A 25,393-nucleotide genomic window follows, 5' to 3' on the forward strand; every position below is an offset into this window, starting at 1 on the left:
ACACAGAGACCAGACTCAGAGGAGACCTCAGTGAAACACAGAGACCAGACTCAGAGGAGACTTCAGTGAAACACACAGACTTACCCAGACTCAGAGGAGACCTCAGTGAAACACAGAGACCAGACTCAGAGGAGACCTCAGTGAAACACAGAGACCAGACTCAGAGGAGACTTCAGTGAAACACACAGACTTACCCAGACTCAGAGGAGACCTCAGTGAAACACAGAGACCAGACTCAGAGGAGACCTCAGTGAAACACAGAGACCAGACTTAGAGGAGACCTCAGTGAAACACAAGAGACTTACCCAGACTCAGAGGAGACCTCAGTGAAACACGGTGATGCAACTTCAGGGCCGACTACCTGTGGAGTACCTGGGGGTCAAAAACTTTTGATAAAGCTTTACACTTATCTTAGGATCATCTATGATTAGGTGAATGGTATTATGACTACATAAATACACATTTTATTACTCTTCATCTAATTGTCTTCTGAACTTCTTAAAGATAATATTTCTCTTTGACTTACAGCAAACATTTAGCTCTAACTTGTTATACTGCCAGCCATTCCAGCAGGGGGCAGCGTAGTTATGATAGTGACCCTCCTAAAAACACACCTGTGAACTTTTGTTTGACACATTTGGATGGCAGCCGAAGCCACAACAACAGTTTCTTAAACTCAAACACAATCTGGGGAAATTCATAAACGTCAAGAATCAGCGAGGGATGGGGAACTTTGAAGACCAGGAAGGCCACATGCCCTTTAACCTCAGAGCTCGAGGGCCACATTTTTACAAGTTGTAGTATACTTTGAATAAGCCGATTATGAACACTTATAGTTTAATAAAATGACAAATACATCACTTTCATCAAAGTTAATTATTCAAACATTTTGAATATTTCTTAAACCCAAATTGCAAATAGTAATGTTTCATTTCATGAATCAACACAGACACATTTTAAACACACACACACACACACACACACTTCAGGTCAGAGTGTGTCATGTTGAAACTCAAACTCAAAGTTAAGCTGCTGAAGCTGCAGAGAGGTGTCAGCAAACCACTTTCATTGTCCTCGTTTCTTTATTTACAAACCTTCAAGGATTCTGCATGCAATAATAAATAATCTGTTTTTTTTTAACGTAGCTGTAATAACAGTAAAAGAAGAGAAGCTACTTGAAGCCTTCAGACTCTAACCTGCGGTCGATTATTATTTAGATGTTCCAGCGACTCACTGCAAACACAACAGATATTCAAATATTAATGAAGCATTTTATATGCTCCAATTAAAGCTTTTATCATAAGAGTGGATAAAAAAAGAACATTATAAACAAAATAAATATGCAATATAAAAATGTCATAACCTTGGGCAGCAACCAACAGTATCTATTTTCATTATAGATCAATTCATCAATAATTTCCCCAATAAAACAGACACATGTTTAGATCATAAAAGGCTTCAAATGTCAATCAGAGGGCGTCCTCAAGTAGTGCGTGATTTATGTGGAAACAACAGGAATATATTGAGTTCAATGTCACGGAGGACTTTTCAATATTTCATTTAATACTGAAAAGTTGAAATTTGAGAATTTTGAAAGCTGAATGAAAAACTATTCAACTGATTCATTATTATTATTATTATTTGTCAGCTAATCAATTCATGGAATAATCGATGGAGCTTTTTTGACAGGAAAAGTTTTAAAGTTACGTTGAAACGGTTGTGTGTCGCACAAGCACATTTATTGAGAGTATATCTGTAACAGTTCTTATTTGACCTTTAAATGTGTGTCTGCTTTTACAAACATAGAGCTTTAAAGCTTAAATCTACACGCAAAAAGATCAACACTCACTAATACACAAGAACATAAAAAAAAGTTTCTGCTTCACTCAAGTTTCACCACCAGGGGGCAGAGTAGAGCTGTGTCAGTACTGGACAGAGTGAGTCCTCTCAGCTTACAACATAAATCAAATGTAGAATTCTTGTTCTTCCTCTTCTATCACCTTTTCTTCTTCTTCTTCTTCTTCTTCTTCTTCTTCTTCTTCTTCTATCTGTGCGCTCATAATGCTGCAGCTGTCCAAGTGGTTTATGGACACATCGCTCAGAGACGGAGCAGCAGTTGGGCTGATACTGGGGCTGCTCATACAAGACCCTATCAGGGTGGAGGGAGTGCTGCTGTTGCTGAAGCTGTTTGGAGTTCGTCTGAATGAGGCTGATTTATAAATGTTCTCCGGGATGCAGGGAGAAAATGAGCTTCTGAAGTCATCTGACTGTGCCGATGACGGCCGAGGAGTCTGTGGCAGGCTGGATTTGATGTATGCAGACACCACTGAGAGGTCCACGTTGCTGCCCGGGTTTACTTTGTCCCCTGTGTCCACATCCGTCTCCTCCGCCCCGACCAGAGCGTCCACATTGAGCTTAAATGGCGGGATAAGGGAGCCGCGTCTGTTGAAGGAGTGGGTCCTGTGATGGAGGCTGGGAGAGGGACCAGGGGAGGAGCAGGTGGAGTGGGAGCTCCCTGAGCCCAGGTTTGGTAGAGAGAAGAGGGATCCGGATCTGTGGCCCCTCCACTCAGTCCTCCAGCTGTCGGGATAGTGGCGGTCCGTCCACTGCTCCTCTTCGTCCAGCTCCTCAAAGGTCAGGGTGTGGGAGCTGTGGGGGGTCTGGTGGACTCTAGGGCGGGATGAAGACCGGTGGTGGTGGTGTCTGCGGGTCTTGGAGGAAGCGGAGCTGCGGGTGAAGGTGGATGGAGCCGAGGCTGATTCAGTGATCGAGGGGGATAAGTAGGAGGGATCTTGATAGTGTTTGAAGTGTGAGCCCTGAACCTAAAAAAGGAAGGAAGAGAAAAGCTATTAGAACATATACTCCATCGTCCTTATTTCACCTCTGATTACAGTCACAGTTTCTGCATGAAAACACAAACACCTGTAGGTGTGGGGGCCAGGTTTCTGGTTTACATGAAGCCTGGGGAGTATCAGGCTTTGAAAAGGTTTGTGTGCTGAGCAGAAGGTAAAGAACTCAATATGGCTGTAAAGCAATCCTTGGACCTCATGACATTCATCTATGGACAATCGAGCTCTAATTATTGTCTTTAAACAGATAATTGCAGCTAAAAATCCTCTCGTAGACATCTTGTCTTAACACCAAGTCCAGATTTTAAGTTGCTCGTCGATCTGTAAGCAAAAGCAATGGAAAAGAAAGTCATGGCCAGAAGTTCTTATTGATAAGCGCTGGCTAAACTTTAACAACCAAATTTCCCCCAATGGGGATCAATAAAGTTGATCTTATTTTATTTTTTCATATAGTTTCCTTGGTTGAAAGGCAGTCTGCTCTCTGCCAAACCAAATATTTAATAAAAAGGGATACTCCTCTTCAACAGCAGAGGTTTTGACTTGATATAGCTGGGAAAGAACAAGTGGAACTACAAACATTAGCATTGGCTCTAAGTGTACCACAAAGCCATGAGGGCGAGCAAGCATAAAGAAATAGCTTGGAACAGGCTAATCTAAATGGTATGCAGTTGTTTGTAGTGTTTTTGATCACACATGTAAATCCCTCCTTGATAAACCTCTATAAGCTAACACAGAAGGTGCATCGACGTCTCAGGAATGCTATTAAACCAGAAAAGTTACCAATGACACTTGATTCTAGACGTTTCTTGAAACAAGCTGAGAAAGTGTTGTTTGAGATGTTTCTCCGTATGTCCCTGAAAGTTTAGTAAATAAAGAGGTCACAGGGCATTCAAAGAAAGGACGTGCTGTTTTTAGACCGTTCACCTCTCCATGTGGGGCTCACATGCAACCCAGCGCTCCTCACGCGACGTGCAAGCCGCAAAATGAGAGAGGAAGGAGATAGCGGTACAAGGGGGTTTATAAAAGCCCCCCCACATGCCCCCTGTTCTCAGCCCGACCACTTTATAAATCACAGCACCAGCTGGAGAAGTCATCAGTGTCCAGAGAAACCCCATGTGTGTCACGCCTCCATTTATAGGCAGACGTGTCTCAGCACACAGACACTGCTGCTATGCCACAAATCTGCAGCCTGATTATCCTCCACAAGGTAAGAAGAAATATGGCAGACTCCCCCGTTCTGACACAAATGTGGAAAGGTTTCGGTTTTACAACATGTTAGGCAGCAGTGTTCTTTTTAATGCTTCAGTTTCTGGGCCTTGTTTTCCACCTCTGTACGTCTTGATGCTGATAGTTTCTCCATGCCTCCTCTCTCATGTCGCTCAATCATCCATTTTTTCCTACCAAACAATATAGGCAGAAGCATTGACTTTCCACACACAGCCTCAAGACAATCATTTTCAAGAGCACGGGGATGGAGGGGGAGTTTCCAGATTTCCATATGTTCAGGCTCAAAACAATAAATATCACAGGAGCAAATCTAAAAGTTTCCTGAGAAGAGTTGAACTGTGATTTACCACATCCTCACGAGAGACTGAAGCCAGAGCAGGAAACAAGTGATGTCTATATCCAAACGTGGATAAATATTCTTGTTTTATATTCAGTTCATGTAACTTCAAATGTGTAATACTTCATCCTACACTGATAATCTCTGATGGACATTTCTACCATCTTCTGACATTGAGATTTAATGATTCATCTAAAAAAGGGAAACACAAGTTTTTAATACAAACTTTAAACCGCCTAAGCAACAAAAAAAAACTAAGACTGAATCTGTCCTTGCTTCTATTATCCCACTTATGAAGCCCAACACAGTTTCAGCAGACCGCTGCATGAGTCTGGTTCTAATTGAGGTTTCTGCCTCTCAAAAGAAGTTTTTCCTTTCCATTGTAACTTTGTCTTTTGACTTGACTAAGCAACATTTAGCAAAGTCATCTATAGTGTCAATTTCTGTCATACATAGTGGACACACAGAAAAATTGTTTCTCTCCAAACCACCGTTCAAACTGTAAAAGTATTTAAAAAATATATATATAAAATACAAAGGATAAAGTACAGATAGACAAAGGTACAAAGATAATGCACCAGAACATAAAGTTTCTTGGCAGCGGTGGGATTCGAACCCACGCCTCCGAAGAGACTGGAGCCTTAATCCAGCGCCTTAGACCGCTCGGCCACGCTACCTTCCGACCCCTATTTATGAAATATTAATATTGAGTCTTTGTAAATAATATAACAAAGCGTAAGGTCTTTCACCTGCTCTTTTCTAAAGTGTCTTCAGATAAAATGTTATCAGTTAGCGCTATACAAACAAAGATTGCTATAATAAGAAAGTAATCTTAAGCTTTCACAACCCCAGATCATTGGAATTGACATAATATAAATGTTTGTTTGTAATCTGAAATAAGAAATAATACGACTACAAGGGAAAAGGCTGTACTGTTAGCTATACTACGCATGGGTGTATTGTAAAAAAATATACAGCATTGGAATATGAGCCCCAATCATTGCTGTAAATGCTGCTCAGTGGCACAGACTTCTAGATCTTCTGCATTACAATACATAGGAAAACATTTGAGAAGTTGGATATTAGATTATAAGAGAAAGGGACATTTGAGCTGGTGAGGTAATTTAAACATACTGATAATCGAGGGAGGCCAAAGTAAGACTGGTTTATTTGTGTCTTGTTGTCCTGATGATTCTGCAGGTCAACTGCACACATTAGTTATTAACTGAAGCTATTTCTGTGCATGTTTGTGACAAAGCATGTGTCTCGATCTGCTAACACAACATGACAGGATGGGTTCAGTTTTATAACAGCTCAACGTGCTACAATGACAGAGAGGAGCCGCAGCAGGGGGTGCTGGGTAATGAGGTTGTGGACATGTCGATGATCAGACCCTTTACTCTTGAAAGCCTGAGTTATCTTGGTATAAGCCAGGTCATCCAGAGATGTGACCTCTGCAGGCCAAAAGCCCTCCCATAAATGAACACTAATCCTCACAGACACAGGACATGTGTTATTTCATTTATTAAACTCACTTCTTCTGTTCAGCTGTTTGGTCTCAGCTGTTTGGACATTGTTTCTTAAGCTTAGATTATTTATAACATATAGTTTTGAACCTTTATTCCTCTGAGGCCGGAAAAGCTGAGCCCCCCTGGGACCCACACACAAATAAAGATACATTGCTGTCAAAAATAAAAGTCTATTTCTGTTGTTCCCATTGATCAAATCCAAACAGAATAGGCCCACAAATACCTGTTCACTAAAAGATTTTTGCATCAACTATCCAGCAACTGTGTCATCCCTCAACCAACGCCCGACGACTAGCCTCCACCTTCAGACTGTGTCATCAACTCCACCGCCGTCCTCATTCATGCACGACCTGCTCCAACCAGTGGCAAGGAAGTGTGGACAACAGGAATGTGAGGAATACAGGAGACTGTGGAGAAACCCTGCCTGCATGCTATCATACATTAAAGGGGCAATATTATGAAGAATCCACTTTGACAGTGTTTTTGAACATATATTTGGGTATCCTGAGTGTCTACCGACCCACAAAATGTGAACATCCAGGCCTTTGTCTGTGGTCTGCATAAGTCTTACAACACACAGAAAAATGCTCCGTTTCAAATTTGCTCTCCTTGTGACATCACAGTGGGATTCTGGTAAAAAACAATTTCCCTCCCCTCCCATGGTATCTCCACCCATGGACTCCAGCCCCAGCCTAGAACAAAACGTTTGCACAGGTCGGCCATTTTTATTCTTGCTAGAGGAGTGATGTCAACTGGGAAAACTCAGGGGGGGCTCATTGCATTTAAAGAGACACACACACCAAAACGGAGCGTTCTGAGAGAGCTGGTTTATACAGGGTCACAAACCTCCTCTGGTGCTTGATTCATGTTATATTTTGACCAAAGCTTAGCACAGATGTTTCATTTAGACCACAGGGGGACTGTTTGAAAAGGTGGAGAAGGGCTATAATGTGTCCTCTTTAAGTTGGCATAATGTGTCACATTGTTGGGGACCTCATGACTTCCACACAGGTGGCAGTTTAGCATCATGCATATGTTCCATTGTCATGATAGATTAGCTCATTATTTCCCTCAGTGCTATTCCAATCCCAGTAATGGACTGCTGCTTAATCTGCTTTAATCGGTCACCGCCTGGACACGTATCGCTTCTGAAAGTGATACCGTGTGTGTGTCCTTACATGAGAGGTTTTGTGTGTATACAGATATGTTTTACAGAAACTTTTGGGTGATCATTGTGAAAAAGATGTGCACACGGTGACTGTGACTGGTTGGTAGAGGCGGTTGTCTCCTAACCGGAAGGTCGGGGTGTTGAACCCCAGGTGCTGCCTTGGCCAAGACACTTAACCCCAAGTTTCTCCCGCTGCTTTGTCAGTGGCAAATGAATGTGTACAAATGGGATTGTTACTACTGATGGATACTTTACATACCAGCCTCTGCCATATGGGTGTGGATGGGTAGGTGTGACCTGTGGTGAAAAAGCGCTTTGAGCAGTGAGAAGACTAAAAAAGCTCAAGTCCATTTACCATTTACATGCTACATTTTTACAGTCTGGATGAAGGATAGATGGATGCTGAAGGACACATTAATGATCGGAGTGATAGATTAAAGACTGCTTCAAATTTAGGGGGCACAATGCTACTTTGTCTACTTTATGAGTTTGTTATTTTTGGCTTCAGAGTGTGTTTTACATTCCTCTCTGAAATTGTTTTCTTCTCTTTTTCTCTCTCTCTCTCTCTGCTTCTGTTGATTTTTCAAACAAGACACTGAACTTGTGTCTGTTTGTCTTGAGAATGATCTTCTTTCAGTGTGTTTTTGCTCCTGAAACACAGGGTTTATAGCACACGTAGAAAATAATATACATAATAGGAAGAAGGTATTCTTACATATATATTGTTAAAAGGGGCTCGGCTGTAGCTCAGGAAATAGAGTAAGTAGTCGACTAATCTCTCAGTGTTTGTGTACGTATGAATGAGAATATGAATGTGTAACAGCTGTGAAAGTGTTAAGAGATTTGAGTGGTTTTAAGACGACAGAGCATTATATACTGTAAGACCATTTACCCTAGATTACAGACTTACCTTGATTCTTGTACACAGAAGGTAAACAAATCAATCAAAGACCTTTGTTTAGAAAAGATCAACAGAAGCTGTTGCAAGAAGCTGAGTTGAAAACAGAACCCTCAGACATGTCCTGATAACTTAAAGTCAGTATAGCCGTGATGATCTCATTTTAGAGTGTGGGCGTACAACTTAATGATGAATGAAGTGATGAATGTGGATTTGTCTTAAAACTGACTTTATCTGATTTTTTATTTACAGAAGAAAATATCAAGATATATTTTGTGTACTATCTTTTTCCATAGTTGAATCTTATGCCTGTCACTGCTGTAAGGGGACCATTTCTAGAAAGGGAATTACAGCATGCAACTCATGAGAGCCTAGTTTTCTCAGTATGTGTGTTATGTTAGAAAGTTAAAAGGAAGAAAAAAGTTGTTAGAGAATACCACAGGTGTCCTGCGAATATTCCTCAGAATATTATCTGAATATTATCTCATGTTCACTTTTTTTAGCATCTCTCACCTGCAGAAGGATCTTATTTCCATCGTAGTCCTCTGTTTGCCAACGGACCTCACTGATTGGGCTGCAGGTGTGAGGCAGCAGGGGCACCAGCGCCCCCACATCTCGTACCCTCACCTCCATCACGGCTGAGTCCAGCACCATGGGACTCTCACCTCGAGGGAGTCTCTTAAACGACAGCTGGATCTCCATCTCCGGGTTTGAGTAAACGACGAAGAAGCAAAAGTCCTCCTTCTTCTGCGCGACTCTCCGCTGAAGCAGCAGCCTGTAAAGCCGCACCATGTCCACATAGTTTTCATGTCTGCAATAAACTGTAAATCGCACAATTTCTTTCCCGTAATGCACCTGACGCACAGCCCATAGCGGCGTTCCAGGAGACAGAGTGAAGAAGTCCTGACTGCATGGGGACAAAGGCAGCATCCGTCGTCCGTTGCTGACTCTTTCGGTGTGGTGGTAGCTCCAGGGCGGGTTCTGCAGGGCGTGGTGCAGCATCAGGATCTGCTCCTCACCGCCGTATCCCTCCTGGAGGAAGAGGATGACCGCCATGGACGGCTGGCAGGCTACTTCTAGGAGGCCGTTTTGGTTGTGCTTTGGTCGGGTTTGCTGGGAGACGGAGGCCCGCTCTGAGACTCTGAAGAGCTGCAGCTCAGGGTGAACCCACGCCAGCACGGCATCAGCAGCTCGTTGAAGGAACTTTCCCTGGCCGGGGTCTGCGATGAGGTGGACGCTGACGAGGAAGGGGTCCTGGAAATCGCCCATGGATAACTCACCTCCACATACAACAGCATCAAGGTGAGAGAGAGCAGGCAGGGCAAGAAGGGAGGGGGAGGAGAAAGACAAAATGTCATTACAATCAGCTTGGTGAATTAGAGTAAAACACAACAGATATTTTTACAGGCATGAATGCACACCTTTAGATTCATTCATTCAAACCCACCTTTTTCCCACATATATGTATCTTCATACCCTTTCCTATGTTTACCTCTTTGGTCAGATCCTATCCCCCTCCTACAAGTCTCCCACTTTTCACATTTCACTTATCAAGATCAAACTTCGTCTTTCCTCCAACTTCTATGTTTACCTTTCTTCCCCACCGCTCCCCGCTCCCCTCAATCACACCCATGTGGAGCCGAGCTCCTCTGTGGAGGCTCATTAGTGCCATTAGGAGGTCATTACTGAAGCCCAGAGGAATGTTCCAGACCACAGCAGGAGCCATGTATTCAGGTGTAGCCTCCCCCTGAACCCCTGACCTGGCATCCTCATACAGGTACTTCAAAACTGCCACTGAAATGTTTCCAAACTACGTGTTAGCCAGTGTTTCCCTCTTCTATGTAACATACTCATGCTGTATCTCCTCATCTCCATGTACCCTCGTTTGTTAGAGCACTTTTCTTGCAGAGTTTATGTGACTTCTCCAGGGACTTGTCCCATTTCGTCTCTTGTTTCTGGCTGTTTGGAAAGGGCACATAGTCAGGGATACAGACTTCTTGTCACTGGCACAGCAGACCTTTTTGTTGTTGCCAAAAACTCTCCATGAAACAGAGAGGGGCCAAACAGGGACAGGTTCACTCTCATGAGTCCTGCTGGCCTTTGCTAAAGGACACTTTCTACTGGAGCGAAGAGGTGACATTTTCGACAAGTTAGGATCAGTTTACAAGTAAACATTGTTTAAAGGTGGCTGTTCAGAGGTGTGCTGACACCAAGGGCCAAGAAGCTAAACATACCAGTCAAAGAACATCTGAATCAGCTCTCTTGTGTACAGTATATTTTTGGCAAGCAAGTGTTATTTAAAAGACCCCTTTGTATGATGTTTCTGCTCTATTTTTAAAGAAGCATGGGATGTAAACACTAAGGCTGCAGTTAAGAACATTAAGAGTGCATATGGTGTTTTTAAAAAAGACAAACTCTAAAATGTAAAATCTTAAAAAGGAAATGATCTGGATTTTTTAAAAATATATCCCTCTTCAAGGATTGGCAGACATAAATATATGTCATGTGTCGGGTAAAAAGCTGCAAGGGTACAATTCTGGTCAATTAAATCAGGTTGAGTAATAAATTCTGCTGAGTGCAATGGTAAAAAATGGAAGATTTAAATGTGTTTCCAACAGTAGCACAAGTATTCGTAAGTACTTTCTAAGGAAAGGCTAATGTCCATTAGCTGATGGACATTAGCCGCGTGTGTAAACCTAAGTAGATTCGATAAGGTTATTTGAGAGAGATCTGATTTATTAAGAAGATTTACAATTGATTCACGTTCAATAAAATGGCCTCGAAGTTCAACCCTGACCTCAAGTGTCCTCATGTGGATCAATTTGTCTAATGAGATAAATAAAAGCAGGATCAAGACTGATCCAATGCAGGGTTAAGATCAATTCAATGCCAAGGCCTCGATGTCCTTACACACACACACAGACACACACAGAGACACACAAAAACGGGGCCTGATCCCATTAGACTCAAAGTCTGTCTTCCTGATTTGTAGCTGGCATCAAAACGCCAAACAAAAGGATGAGAGGGATCTTTAAGGGAATTTACAGTCGAGCTCATTGTCCTGTAACACAGAGAGCTTTATTTCTCTAACTCCTACGTACTTCTCACAGTATCCTTTTTCACCTGAGCCAAACAGAAGCAGAGAGCTTTACCCAAACTGTCCGACTGCTGCCTTATTACGATTCCTTTTTTTATTGCAGACGTATCAAAACTCGCTAAACACTGAAGCTACAGTGACCACGACATGGCAACCTGCACGCACATCGAGTCTAAGGAGGAGGGGGCGGGGGGGAGACAGCTCCTTTCAGTGGTTTGTATTTGGACAGTACCCATTTTAATTTGTATGTCAGAGTTACATATCACTCCTTTAAAGCTTTTTAAACTGAAGATCTCTCCCCAAAAATCTGCAGTCTAGGCCTGTCAGCTGTTTTCATTCACTTTAACTTTGGGGCTTTTAGATCTTTGCCTGAAGTCTTTCAAACAATCATTTATAGTTGACCTACCATCAGTACATAATGGTCAAACAACTCAATAAAATCTAAAGTCAGATGTATTAGTCAAAAATTCGGCAAACCATGCACTCAGGACATGCATTCACCATGACCTCAGTAGCATTTTTTAGGCACAAGAAATAATGGTAAATGCAAGGCATGGCTTTCCTACAGCAATAACCAATAAGAATCTGGCACAGAGAAGAATATATTAGAGATTAGGTCACCCCAACCCTGTGTGGGGAATCAAGGGGGTTTGTGTGTAAAGCTCTGAAGGAGTGTGTCTCTAAGCTCTTAATCCACTCGAGTCTTCAGGCTGAGGCTGATGTTCTGACTCGACTGACAACATACACACTCAAGTGTCTGCACAACCATCCTGCTGAACACACATGAAAATCAATTTGCACATTTATCGACAGGCCTGTCTTTTCTAATACTTCCAGACTTCTACCTTCAGTCTGTGTTTAAGTGCTAACCATCAACACATGCTGGCTGCAGCCATGATGACGTGAGATAGAACAACACGGCAAATATCCACCCCGGCACATATGAGAGCGATTAGCAGAGAAAACTCAACTAAGGCCTCTGAGTGTGTGTACTGTATGTGTATAAGTACTACATTGCTTTAGCTATAACTTGGCCTTCAAGTCAAAACAACTAAAAGAGGAAATTCAAGACGGGGGCCCCTTTTTTGTCGTCTGGTTTAAAAGAAAGAAAAGATGCAGGTTCCAACATTCATACGTCAGATTGACTGGTGCCGAGGAAATTCAAATGTAAAGTCATGACTTTATTATTTATGTTCCGCATGTTCAAATAAAAACATAATCTGAAAAGGTCAAACACAGAACTTTGACTCTGACTCAAACAGTGTAAAGTTACCTTTTATAAATGTCTGTAAACCTATAGTAATGGGAACCTGTTGTTTAGTTTGCAGCAATAAATGACAGATGCTTATTTCCATATATAGCAGACAAAAAGTAAAACTTATTTTATACATGCAGGGAATTATATATGTTTTAATAAACCAATGATGAGTTTAAATCAAATATCCACTCTGTTTTATCTCTGCTTTGGTCTCCACCAACTTCTTAGGAAAATTTTCTGACTCCGTTGCTGATAAATTCTTCACTGTGTTCACTTGCTAGTTGCTAACTGTTTCTATCTGTTGTTTGGTTGTGAGCAGGGAGTGCAAACCAGGTTTTTAAGAGCTTAACAAGGCTACAAACTGTGGCTAAAACAACAGAGAGCCATGACATTGAACCACAATGCAACCCCAAAACGCTTTTTTTAGTCTTTATATTTTTAACAGACATATGCATTCAAGCATTCATGAAAATGCTATCAGGGGTTTAGGTCTTTTCATGATTATACAAATTTAAATTGTAAAATAATTTCTGAAATAAAACTTTCTGACAGTTAAGGTCATTTGCCACCAAGCCTCAAGTTTCACAGAAGAAAAAAGCAATTAGATATAAATTCTCTGGCTTCAAACTGCTGTTGCTTTCAAACTTCAGAATTAGACAGATTAGGACAGATTGTTGAAGGCAAAGATTAGAACGGAAGGCTTAATGAGGAGACCAAAGCCAGTCCACAGAGCCGGTCCAAGTTCATGCAAGTCATGTGACCTTGAATGTCCGAAGAGCCTTTAGACAAGGCAGCTTGGCTTAGAAGAGAACAAAAGGCTGAAAATGTGATAACGCTGCAACTCTAATTAACTTGCACAAACAAAAACATGCAAGTATTTGGACTACGTAAAATTAACTTGGGTTATTTGACGATTTGATAGACCCAAGACCAGCAGCAATACAACAGAATCCAACCCATAGACTGTTTAAAAAAATGTATGCTGTCTCAGTGACAAACCCATTGGTTGTTGAGGGGGAATTTTAAAGCCCAATGAAGGTGAAAGTCAGGTTGAAAATGCTGTCTCAACCCAACTTTCCTTCACTAGCTGTTGGAAAGATAGTAGAAAGGTGAATAAAGTGTTTAAGTCGTTGCTATATGGCCAGAGAAATATCAACAAAAGGGCTGTACCATTCCCTTCTGCCCAAAGTGTTAAAATACTTCAACAACCAGAATGCACTGGGCTCATTGCCTTCCAAGGATACTCCCAGGCCATTCCCAATTGGATATCCAACCCTCGAACTTGCTCTTCCCCACTTTCTTCACCGATTGTTGATGCTTCACCCTCTGCTTCTAGCCTCTAGGTACCCTGCAAGCTTAAATTCCTCAGCACTGTATTCTAACTCGTATAAGTTGCCCCCGAATGTCTGACTCCAATGTAAAAGTATTAAAATAGGTTTCCTCCATATCCATAGTTACACTGCTTTCTCCCATGTTCTTCAAATGTGTGTTCTCACACATATTGTCAGATGTGATATTTGATTCTAGCTCCGCCACCCTGTCTTGACACAGCTGGTTAAAAATCAACAAAGTATTCCTTTAAGCCTCATGGCAAATAGCTACAATGCGCCCACTTGCAGTCCCTAATTATACATAAGTCGTATCATTCATAAAATCAAAACAGATGACTGTACTGCCTGTACAATGTGTGCCAATAAAGACAGAGATTTGTCTGAAGACATGGCTAAGGTTAGAGGTACAGACAGTTAACTTTTCCTCACCTCAGCTACAGAATAGGGCTAGCGTGAAGCACCTTCCTTAGGTGGCAAGTAATGGGACTGCTGGTAGAAAGAATATTTCTCCCCGTCGGGGAATCGAACCCCGGTCTTCCGCGTGACAAATGACCTCAAGAAGCCTCTTGTCAGTTTCCGTAGTGTAGTGGTTATCACGTTCGCCTAACACGCGAAAGGTCCCCGGTTCGAGACCGGGTGGAAACAAGTGGTGGTTCTCTTTCTGCTGAGGATAATCTCCTTTGGCGGACATGTCCGCTTGAATGCTAAGTCCTCACGCAGGGACCGCATCTCCTTTTTCACAGGCCTTCAGGTCACCTTTTGTAGCCCAATAGCAATTACCAATGGCATTTTAGGGGACCTGGCTTATATGCAGGAAGTCCATCAAAGTTGAGAGCAAAAGAGGCGCTGGGCATCTCCCGGAGGCAAACCTGGAACCTATGCTCTCATCTGACGACTACATAGCTTTGTGTTAATCTCTCAGAACATATCTGCTTATTGCGGCAGGGAGCAATCAAGTGGTAAATGTAATCGTTCCACCCCAACTCCATGCTGGTGTCTCGAGTAGCTAGTCACACTGTTATAGATGACCAGCACACAGAATCGCTAGTCATAGCCAGGATGTCCTTCAAAGCTCATGTCGAGGTCCAGAAATATTGTCTGTCGCTCTGAGCTTGCTAGGAGTATAACAATCAGACTGTGCCCAGTCCAATACTTAGGCAACCTCACAATGTTTGGAGCACTGTGTCAACCATGGTGTGGGGTTTGATGATAAGTACAGCTGAGAGGGACTAAAAAAATCACTGTCACAATGCCAATTTCTAATTTTCTTTCATCTACCATGTATGAATTTCTCTCCTTAACCCATTTCCTTAATTTTTCCTCCTTCGAGGTACAGAGAGTTAACTTTTCCTCACCTCACCTCAGCTAGAGAGTAGGGCTAGCGTGAAGCACCTTCCTTAGGTGGCAAGTAATGGGACTGCTGGTAGAAAGAATATTTCTCCCCGTCGGGGAATCGAACCCCGGTCTTCCGCGTGACAGGCGGAGATACTGTCCACTATACTAACGAGGACTTCTGTGGTGCCAATTTTGGGTTGTGAACGGGCTGATGGTCTGAACCTGAGGAAAGCCTGTCCAACTTCGGGTCGGGTCGACTACCTGACGAATGACCACGAAAAGCCTTTTGTCAGTTTCCGTAGTGTAGTGGTTATCACGTTCGCCTCACACGCGAAAGGTCCCCGGTTCGAGACCGGGCGGAAACAAGTGGTAGTTCTCTTTCTGCTGAGGATTATCTCCTTTGGTGGACATGTCCGCTTGAATGCTAAGTCCTCACGCAGGTACCGCATCTCCCTTTTCACAGGCCTTCAGGTCACCTTTTGTAGCCCAATAGCAATTACCAATGGCATTTTAGGGGACCTGGCTTATATGCAGGAAGTCCATCAAAGTTGAGAGCAAAAGAGGCGCTGGGCATCTCCCGGAGGCAAACCTGGCTCTCATCTGACGACTACATAGCCTTATGTTAATCTCTCAGAACATATCTGCTTATTGCGGCAGGGAGCAATCAAGTGGTAAATGTAATTGCTCCACCCCAACTCCATGCTGGTGTCTCGAGTAGCTAGTCACACTGTTATAGATGACCAGCACACAGAAACGGTAGTCATAGCCAGGATGTCCTTCAAAGCTCGTGTCGAGGTCCAGAAATATTGTCTGTCGCTCTGAGCTTGCTAGGAGTATAACAATCAGACTGTGCCCAGTCCAATACTCAGGCAACCTCACAATGTTTGGAGCACTGTGTAAACCATGGTGTGGGGTTTGATGATAAGTACAGCTGAGAGGGACTAAAAAATTCACTGTCACAATGCCAATTTCTAATTTTCTTTTATCTACCATGTATGAATTTCTCTCCTTGGCCCGTTTCCTTAATTTTTCTTCCTTCGAGGTACAGAGAGTTAACTTTTCCTCACCTCAGCTAGAGAGTAGGGCTAGCGTGAAGCACCTTCCTTAGGTGGCAAGTAATGGGACTGCTGGTAGAAAGAATATTTCTCCCCGTCGGGGAATCGAACCCCGGTCTTCCGCGTGACAAATGACCTCAAGAAGTCTCTCGTCAGTTTCCGTAGTGTAGTGGTTATCACGTTCGCCTAACACGCGAAAGGTCCCCGGTTCGAGACCGGGCGGAAACAAGTGGTGGTTCTCTTTCTGCTGAGGATAATCTCCTTTGGCGGACATGTCCGCTTGAATGCTAAGTCCTCACGCAGGGACCGCATCTCCTTTTTCACAGGCCTTCAGGTCACCTTTTGTAGCCCAATAGCAATTACCAATGGCATTTTAGGGGACCTGGCTTATATGCAGGAAGTCCATCAAAGTTGAGAGCAAAAGAGGCGCTGGGCATCTCCCGGAGGCAAACCTGGAACCTATGCTCTCATCTGACGACTACATAGCTTTGTGTTAATCTCTCAGAACATATCTGCTTATTGCGGCAGGGAGCAATCAAGTGGTAAATGTAATCGTTCCACCCCAACTCCATGCTGGTGTCTCGAGTAGCTAGTCACACTGTTATAGATGACCAGCACACAGAATCGCTAGTCATAGCCAGGATGTCCTTCAAAGCTCATGTCGAGGTCCAGAAATATTGTCTGTCGCTCTGAGCTTGCTAGGAGTATAACAATCAGACTGTGCCCAGTCCAATACTTAGGCAACCTCACAATGTTTGGAGCACTGTGTCAACCATGGTGTGGGGTTTGATGATAAGTACAGCTGAGAGGGACTAAAAAAATCACTGTCACAATGCCAATTTCTAATTTTCTTTCATCTACCATGTATGAATTTCTCTCCTTAACCCATTTCCTTAATTTTTCCTCCTTCGAGGTACAGAGAGTTAACTTTTCCTCACCTCACCTCAGCTAGAGAGTAGGGCTAGTGTGAAGCACCTTCCTTAGGTGGCAAGTAATGGGACTGCTGGTAGAAAGATACAGATACTGTCCACTATACTAACGAGGACTTCTGTGGTGCTTCTTTTGGCTTGTGAACGGGCTGATGGCCTGAACCTGAGGAAAGCATGTCCAACTTCGGGGTCCGATATATAAAATGGGGATAGGGTAGGGTAAGGTTAGGGTTAGGGTTGAGGAAAGCATGTCCAACTACAGGGTCCGACATATAAAATACAGCCGGTCCAGTAGGCAGAGTTTCGCTAACAGTGTTAAGTGGTGAAAGTTCCACAAATTTTGGGTTAAGTCCTCCCCGTGCTGCATCAGCAGTCGCCGGTGATTGAGTGCATGCGAGGAATCACTACCTCTGACTCAACTCTGTCCAAACATCACGTGTCGTGTTGATATAAAGCAAAGTGAACACATTGGTTGATGAAGGCAAAAGACTGGAACCAGCAACTTCAATCACCCCGTCCATTTCCAATAGTTATCGTCCATTTGAGCTGCAGTGTATTGCATACATCTTACCGTTCCATTCTCTTTTATCCTGAAAGTAACCATATTGTCACCTGTGCAGAATGACGTGGTGTTTGTTCCTGCTTGGTTGTTTTGTCGTTCATGGTGCATAACCATCAGCAGGTAGAAAAGTCAACTCTGAATAACCGGTTGTCTTTAGCATTTGAAGCGTTTAAATTCAGAAAGAAGGTCGACTACGTGACGAATGACCACAAGAAGCCTTTTGTCAGTTTCTGTAGTGTAGTGGTTATCACGTTCGCCTAACACGCGAAAGGTCCCCGGTTCGAGACCGGGCAGAAACAGGTGGTGATTCTCTATCTACTGAGGGTAAGCTCCTTTGGCGGACATGTCCGCTTGAATATTAAGTCCTCACGCAGGGACCGCATCTCCCTTTTCACAGGCCTTCAGGTCACCTTTTGTAGCCCAATAGCAATTACCAATGGCATTTTAGGGGACCTGGCTTATATGCAGGAAGTCCATCAAAGTTGAGAGCAAAAGAGGCGCTGGGCATCTCCCGGAGGCAAACCTGGCTCTCATCTGACGACTACATAGCCTTATGTTAATCTCTCAGAACATATCTGCTTATTGCGGCAGGGAGCAATCAAGTGGTAAATGTAATTGCTCCACCCCAACTCCATGCTGGTGTCTCGAGTAGCTAGTCACACTGTTATAGATGACCAGCACACAGAAACGGTAGTCATAGCCAGGATGTCCTTCAAAGCTCGTGTCGAGGTCCAGAAATATTGTCTGTCGCTCTGAGCTTGCTAGGAGTATAACAATCAGACTGTGCCCAGTCCAATACTCAGGCAACCTCACAATGTTTGGAGCACTGTGTAAACCATGGTGTGGGGTTTGATGATAAGTACAGCTGAGAGGGACTAAAAAATTCACTGTCACAATGCCAATTTCTAATTTTCTTTTATCTACCATGTATGAATTTCTCTCCTTGGCCCGTTTCCTTAATTTTTCTTCCTTCGAGGTACAGAGAGTTAACTTTTCCTCACCTCAGCTAGAGAGTAGGGCTAGCGTGAAGCACCTTCCTTAGGTGGCAAGTAATGGGACTGCTGGTAGAAAGAATATTTCTCCCCGTCGGGGAATCGAACCCCGGTCTTCCGCGTGACAAATGACCTCAAGAAGTCTCTCGTCAGTTTCCGTAGTGTAGTGGTTATCACGTTCGCCTAACACGCGAAAGGTCCCCGGTTCGAGACCGGGCGGAAACAAGTGGTGGTTCTCTTTCTGCTGAGGATAATCTCCTTTGGCGGACATGTCCGCTTGAATGCTAAGTCCTCACGCAGGGACCGCATCTCCTTTTTCACAGGCCTTCAGGTCACCTTTTGTAGCCCAATAGCAATTACCAATGGCATTTTAGGGGACCTGGCTTATATGCAGGAAGTCCATCAAAGTTGAGAGCAAAAGAGGCGCTGGGCATCTCCCGGAGGCAAACCTGGAACCTATGCTCTCATCTGACGACTACATAGCTTTGTGTTAATCTCTCAGAACATATCTGCTTATTGCGGCAGGGAGCAATCAAGTGGTAAATGTAATCGTTCCACCCCAACTCCATGCTGGTGTCTCGAGTAGCTAGTCACACTGTTATAGATGACCAGCACACAGAATCGCTAGTCATAGCCAGGATGTCCTTCAAAGCTCATGTCGAGGTCCAGAAATATTGTCTGTCGCTCTGAGCTTGCTAGGAGTATAACAATCAGACTGTGCCCAGTCCAATACTTAGGCAACCTCACAATGTTTGGAGCACTGTGTCAACCATGGTGTGGGGTTTGATGATAAGTACAGCTGAGAGGGACTAAAAAAATCACTGTCACAATGCCAATTTCTAATTTTCTTTCATCTACCATGTATGAATTTCTCTCCTTAACCCATTTCCTTAATTTTTCCTCCTTCGAGGTACAGAGAGTTAACTTTTCCTCACCTCACCTCAGCTAGAGAGTAGGGCTAGCGTGAAGCACCTTCCTTAGGTGGCAAGTAATGGGACTGCTGGTAGAAAGAATATTTCTCCCCGTCGGGGAATCGAACCCCGGTCTTCCGCGTGACAGGCGGAGATACTGTCCACTATACTAACGAGGACTTCTGTGGTGCCAATTTTGGGTTGTGAACGGGCTGATGGTCTGAACCTGAGGAAAGCCTGTCCAACTTCGGGTCGGGTCGACTACCTGACGAATGACCACGAAAAGCCTTTTGTCAGTTTCCGTAGTGTAGTGGTTATCACGTTCGCCTCACACGCGAAAGGTCCCCGGTTCGAGACCGGGCGGAAACAAGTGGTAGTTCTCTTTCTGCTGAGGATTATCTCCTTTGGTGGACATGTCCGCTTGAATGCTAAGTCCTCACGCAGGTACCGCATCTCCCTTTTCACAGGCCTTCAGGTCACCTTTTGTAGCCCAATAGCAATTACCAATGGCATTTTAGGGGACCTGGCTTATATGCAGGAAGTCCATCAAAGCTCGTGTCGAGGTCCAGAAATATTGTCTGTCGCTCTGAGCTTGCTAGGAGTATAACAATCAGACTGTGCCCAGTCCAATACTCAGGCAACCTCACAATGTTTGGAGCACTGTGTAAACCATGGTGTGGGGTTTGATGATAAGTACAGCTGAGAGGGACTAAAAAATTCACTGTCACAATGCCAATTTCTAATTTTCTTTTATCTACCATGTATGAATTTCTCTCCTTGGCCCATTTCCTTAATTTTTCCTCCTTCGAGGTACAGAGAGTTAACTTTTCCTCACCTCACCTCAGCTAGAGAGTAGGGCTAGTGTGAAGCACCTTCCTTAGGTGGCAAATAATGGGACTGCTGGTAGAAAGATACAGATACTGTCCACTATACTAACGAGGACTTCTGTGGTGCTTCTTTTGGCTTGTGAACGGGCTGATGGCCTGAACCTGAGGAAAGCATGTCCAACTTCGGGGTCCGATATATAAAATGGGGATAGGGTAGGGTAAGGTTAGGGTTAGGGTTGAGGAAAGCATGTCCAACTACAGGGTCCGACATATAAAATACAGCCGGTCCAGTAGGCAGAGTTTCGCTAACAGTGTTAAGTGGTGAAAGTTCCACAAATTTTGGGTTAAGTCCTCCCCGTGCTGCATCAGCAGTCGCCGGTGATTGAGTGCATGCGAGGAATCACTACCTCTGACTCAACTCTGTCCAAACATCACGTGTCGTGTTGATATAAAGCAAAGTGAACACATTGGTTGATGAAGGCAAAAGACTGGAACCAGCAACTTCAATCACCCCGTCCATTTCCAATAGTTATCGTCCATTTGAGCTGCAGTGTATTGCATACATCTTACCGTTCCATTCTCTTTTATCCTGAAAGTAACCATATTGTCACCTGTGCAGAATGACGTGGTGTTTGTTCCTGCTTGGTTGTTTTGTCGTTCATGGTGCATAACCATCAGCAGGTAGAAAAGTCAACTCTGAATAACCGGTTGTCTTTAGCATTTGAAGCGTTTAAATTCAGAAAGAAGGTCGACTACGTGACGAATGACCACGAGAAGCCTTTTGTCAGTTTCTGTAGTGTAGTGGTTATCACGTTCGCCTAACACGCGAAAGGTCCCCGGTTCGAGACCGGGCAGAAACAGGTGGTGATTCTCTATCTACTGAGGGTAATCTCCTTTGGCGGACATGTCCGCTTGAATATTAAGTCCTCACGCAGGGACCGCATCTCCCTTTTCACAGGCCTTCAGGTCACCTTTTGTAGCCCAATAGCAATTACCAATGGCATTTTAGGGGACCTGGCTTATATGCAGGAAGTCCATCAAAGTTGAGAGCAAAAGAGGCGCTGGGCATCTCCCGGAGGCAAACCTGGCTCTCATCTGACGACTACATAGCCTTATGTTAATCTCTCAGAACATATCTGCTTATTGCGGCAGGGAGCAATCAAGTGGTAAATGTAATTGCTCCACCCCAACTCCATGCTGGTGTCTCGAGTAGCTAGTCACACTGTTATAGATGACCAGCACACAGAAACGGTAGTCATAGCCAGGATGTCCTTCAAAGCTCGTGTCGAGGTCCAGAAATATTGTCTGTCGCTCTGAGCTTGCTAGGAGTATAACAATCAGACTGTGCCCAGTCCAATACTCAGGCAACCTCACAATGTTTGGAGCACTGTGTAAACCATGGTGTGGGGTTTGATGATAAGTACAGCTGAGAGGGACTAAAAAATTCACTGTCACAATGCCAATTTCTAATTTTCTTTTATCTACCATGTATGAATTTCTCTCCTTGGCCCGTTTCCTTAATTTTTCTTCCTTCGAGGTACAGAGAGTTAACTTTTCCTCACCTCAGCTAGAGAGTAGGGCTAGCGTGAAGCACCTTCCTTAGGTGGCAAGTAATGGGACTGCTGGTAGAAAGAATATTTCTCCCCGTCGGGGAATCGAACCCCGGTCTTCCGCGTGACAAATGACCTCAAGAAGTCTCTCGTCAGTTTCCGTAGTGTAGTGGTTATCACGTTCGCCTAACACGCGAAAGGTCCCCGGTTCGAGACCGGGCGGAAACAATTGGTGGTTCTCTTTCTGCTGAGGATAATCTCCTTTGGCGGACATGTCCGCTTGAATGCTAAGTCCTCACGCAGGGACCGCATCTCCTTTTTCACAGGCCTTCAGGTCACCTTTTGTAGCCCAATAGCAATTACCAATGGCATTTTAGGGGACCTGGCTTATATGCAGGAAGTCCATCAAAGTTGAGAGCAAAAGAGGCGCTGGGCATCTCCCGGAGGCAAACCTGGAACCTATGCTCTCATCTGACGACTACATAGCTTTGTGTTAATCTCTCAGAACATATCTGCTTATTGCGGCAGGGAGCAATCAAGTGGTAAATGTAATCGTTCCACCCCAACTCCATGCTGGTGTCTCGAGTAGCTAGTCACACTGTTATAGATGACCAGCACACAGAATCGCTAGTCATAGCCAGGATGTCCTTCAAAGCTCATGTCGAGGTCCAGAAATATTGTCTGTCGCTCTGAGCTTGCTAGGAGTATAACAATCAGACTGTGCCCAGTCCAATACTTAGGCAACCTCACAATGTTTGGAGCACTGTGTCAACCATGGTGTGGGGTTTGATGATAAGTACAGCTGAGAGGGACTAAAAAAATCACTGTCACAATGCCAATTTCTAATTTTCTTTCATCTACCATGTATGAATTTCTCTCCTTAACCCATTTCCTTAATTTTTCCTCCTTCGAGGTACAGAGAGTTAACTTTTCCTCACCTCACCTCAGCTAGAGAGTAGGGCTAGCGTGAAGCACCTTCCTTAGGTGGCAAGTAATGGGACTGCTGGTAGAAAGAATATTTCTCCCCGTCGGGGAATCGAACCCCGGTCTTCCGCGTGACAGGCGGAGATACTGTCCACTATACTAACGAGGACTTCTGTGGTGCCAATTTTGGGTTGTGAACGGGCTGATGGTCTGAACCTGAGGAAAGCCTGTCCAACTTCGGGTCGGGTCGACTACCTGACGAATGACCACGAAAAGCCTTTTGTCAGTTTCCGTAGTGTAGTGGTTATCACGTTCGCCTCACACGCGAAAGGTCCCCGGTTCGAGACCGGGCGGAAACAAGTGGTAGTTCTCTTTCTGCTGAGGATTATCTCCTTTGGTGGACATGTCCGCTTGAATGCTAAGTCCTCACGCAGGTACCGCATCTCCCTTTTCACAGGCCTTCAGGTCACCTTTTGTAGCCCAATAGCAATTACCAATGGCATTTTAGGGGACCTGGCTTATATGCAGGAAGTCCATCAAAGCTCGTGTCGAGGTCCAGAAATATTGTCTGTCGCTCTGAGCTTGCTAGGAGTATAACAATCAGACTGTGCCCAGTCCAATACTCAGGCAACCTCACAATGTTTGGAGCACTGTGTAAACCATGGTGTGGGGTTTGATGATAAGTACAGCTGAGAGGGACTAAAAAATTCACTGTCACAATGCCAATTTCTAATTTTCTTTTATCTACCATGTATGAATTTCTCTCCTTGGCCCATTTCCTTAATTTTTCCTCCTTCGAGGTACAGAGAGTTAACTTTTCCTCACCTCACCTCAGCTAGAGAGTAGGGCTAGTGTGAAGCACCTTCCTTAGGTGGCAAATAATGGGACTGCTGGTAGAAAGATACAGATACTGTCCACTATACTAACGAGGACTTCTGTGGTGCTTCTTTTGGCTTGTGAACGGGCTGATGGCCTGAACCTGAGGAAAGCATGTCCAACTTCGGGGTCCGATATATAAAATGGGGATAGGGTAGGGTAAGGTTAGGGTTAGGGTTGAGGAAAGCATGTCCAACTACAGGGTCCGACATATAAAATACAGCCGGTCCAGTAGGCAGAGTTTCGCTAACAGTGTTAAGTGGTGAAAGTTCCACAAATTTTGGGTTAAGTCCTCCCCGTGCTGCATCAGCAGTCGCCGGTGATTGAGTGCATGCGAGGAATCACTACCTCTGACTCAACTCTGTCCAAACATCACGTGTCGTGTTGATATAAAGCAAAGTGAACACATTGGTTGATGAAGGCAAAAGACTGGAACCAGCAACTTCAATCACCCCGTCCATTTCCAATAGTTATCGTCCATTTGAGCTGCAGTGTATTGCATACATCTTACCGTTCCATTCTCTTTTATCCTGAAAGTAACCATATTGTCACCTGTGCAGAATGACGTGGTGTTTGTTCCTGCTTGGTTGTTTTGTCGTTCATGGTGCATAACCATCAGCAGGTAGAAAAGTCAACTCTGAATAACCGGTTGTCTTTAGCATTTGAAGCGTTTAAATTCAGAAAGAAGGTCGACTACGTGACGAATGACCACGAGAAGCCTTTTGTCAGTTTCTGTAGTGTAGTGGTTATCACGTTCGCCTAACACGCGAAAGGTCCCCGGTTCGAGACCGGGCAGAAACAGGTGGTGATTCTCTATCTACTGAGGGTAATCTCCTTTGGCGGACATGTCCGCTTGAATATTAAGTCCTCACGCAGGGACCGCATCTCCCTTTTCACAGGCCTTCAGGTCACCTTTTGTAGCCCAATAGCAATTACCAATGGCATTTTAGGGGACCTGGCTTATATGCAGGAAGTCCATCAAAGTTGAGAGCAAAAGAGGCGCTGGGCATCTCCCGGAGGCAAACCTGGCTCTCATCTGACGACTACATAGCCTTATGTTAATCTCTCAGAACATATCTGCTTATTGCGGCAAGGAGCAATCAAGTGGTAAATGTAATTGCTCCACCCCAACTCCATGCTGGTGTCTCGAGTAGCTAGTCACACTGTTATAGATGACCAGCACACAGAAACGGTAGTCATAGCCAGGATGTCCTTCAAAGCTCGTGTCGAGGTCCAGAAATATTGTCTGTCGCTCTGAGCTTGCTAGGAGTATAACAATCAGACTGTGCCCAGTCCAATACTCAGGCAACCTCACAATGTTTGGAGCACTGTGTAAACCATGGTGTGGGGTTTGATGATAAGTACAGCTGAGAGGGACTAAAAAATTCACTGTCACAATGCCAATTTCTAATTTTCTTTTATCTACCATGTATGAATTTCTCTCCTTGGCCCGTTTCCTTAATTTTTCTTCCTTCGAGGTACAGAGAGTTAACTTTTCCTCACCTCAGCTAGAGAGTAGGGCTAGCGTGAAGCACCTTCCTTAGGTGGCAAGTAATGGGACTGCTGGTAGAAAGAATATTTCTCCCCGTCGGGGAATCGAACCCCGGTCTTCCGCGTGACAAATGACCTCAAGAAGTCTCTCGTCAGTTTCCGTAGTGTAGTGGTTATCACGTTCGCCTAACACGCGAAAGGTCCCCGGTTCGAGACCGGGCGGAAACAAGTGGTGGTTCTCTTTCTG

General features: G+C 44.2%; 1 protein-coding gene and 15 non-coding genes across 18 annotated transcripts in view; 11 read left to right on the top strand and 5 right to left on the bottom strand.

Annotated features, from left to right (window-relative positions):
- Nucleotides 1-820: 820 nt before the first annotated feature.
- Nucleotides 821-25,393, bottom strand: part of LOC110001555 (protein FAM124A) — a 68,769-nt gene continuing 44,196 nt past the window's right edge. For 2 of the 3 annotated variants that reach the window (XM_065962490.1, XM_065962491.1), the window contains 2 exons: nucleotides 8,522-9,297; nucleotides 821-2,822 (listed from right to left, as the gene is read on the bottom strand). In XM_065962490.1, the coding sequence (XP_065818562.1) occupies nucleotides 1,965-2,822; nucleotides 8,522-9,297 (1,634 nt within the window). In that variant the 3' untranslated portion in view covers nucleotides 821-1,964. The remainder of the gene's footprint in view (nucleotides 2,823-8,521; nucleotides 9,298-25,393) is intronic. The other variant, XM_065962492.1, reaches the window with a different exon arrangement.
- Nucleotides 5,009-5,090, bottom strand: trnal-aag (transfer RNA leucine (anticodon AAG)). Its single transcript has one exon. It is a non-coding gene; the product is annotated as a tRNA-Leu (tRNA).
- trnav-aac (transfer RNA valine (anticodon AAC)) lies at nucleotides 14,267-14,339 on the top strand. Its single transcript has one exon. It is a non-coding gene; the product is annotated as a tRNA-Val (tRNA).
- Nucleotides 15,133-15,204, bottom strand: trnad-guc (transfer RNA aspartic acid (anticodon GUC)). Its single transcript has one exon. It is a non-coding gene; the product is annotated as a tRNA-Asp (tRNA).
- Nucleotides 15,322-15,394, top strand: trnav-cac (transfer RNA valine (anticodon CAC)). The gene has a single exon. It is a non-coding gene; the product is annotated as a tRNA-Val (tRNA).
- On the top strand, nucleotides 16,240-16,312 carry trnav-aac (transfer RNA valine (anticodon AAC)). The gene has a single exon. It is a non-coding gene; the product is annotated as a tRNA-Val (tRNA).
- On the top strand, nucleotides 17,802-17,874 carry trnav-aac (transfer RNA valine (anticodon AAC)). The gene has a single exon. It is a non-coding gene; the product is annotated as a tRNA-Val (tRNA).
- Nucleotides 18,720-18,792, top strand: trnav-aac (transfer RNA valine (anticodon AAC)). The gene has a single exon. It is a non-coding gene; the product is annotated as a tRNA-Val (tRNA).
- Nucleotides 19,586-19,657, bottom strand: trnad-guc (transfer RNA aspartic acid (anticodon GUC)). The gene has a single exon. It is a non-coding gene; the product is annotated as a tRNA-Asp (tRNA).
- On the top strand, nucleotides 19,775-19,847 carry trnav-cac (transfer RNA valine (anticodon CAC)). The gene has a single exon. It is a non-coding gene; the product is annotated as a tRNA-Val (tRNA).
- Nucleotides 21,093-21,165, top strand: trnav-aac (transfer RNA valine (anticodon AAC)). Its single transcript has one exon. It is a non-coding gene; the product is annotated as a tRNA-Val (tRNA).
- trnav-aac (transfer RNA valine (anticodon AAC)) lies at nucleotides 22,011-22,083 on the top strand. Its single transcript has one exon. It is a non-coding gene; the product is annotated as a tRNA-Val (tRNA).
- trnad-guc (transfer RNA aspartic acid (anticodon GUC)) lies at nucleotides 22,877-22,948 on the bottom strand. The gene has a single exon. It is a non-coding gene; the product is annotated as a tRNA-Asp (tRNA).
- Nucleotides 23,066-23,138, top strand: trnav-cac (transfer RNA valine (anticodon CAC)). The gene has a single exon. It is a non-coding gene; the product is annotated as a tRNA-Val (tRNA).
- trnav-aac (transfer RNA valine (anticodon AAC)) lies at nucleotides 24,384-24,456 on the top strand. The gene has a single exon. It is a non-coding gene; the product is annotated as a tRNA-Val (tRNA).
- On the top strand, nucleotides 25,302-25,374 carry trnav-aac (transfer RNA valine (anticodon AAC)). The gene has a single exon. It is a non-coding gene; the product is annotated as a tRNA-Val (tRNA).

The sequence above is a fragment of the Labrus bergylta genome, chromosome 13 (assembly GCF_963930695.1).
Source record: "Labrus bergylta chromosome 13, fLabBer1.1, whole genome shotgun sequence".
NCBI classification, from domain to species: Eukaryota; Metazoa; Chordata; class Actinopteri; order Labriformes; family Labridae; genus Labrus; species Labrus bergylta.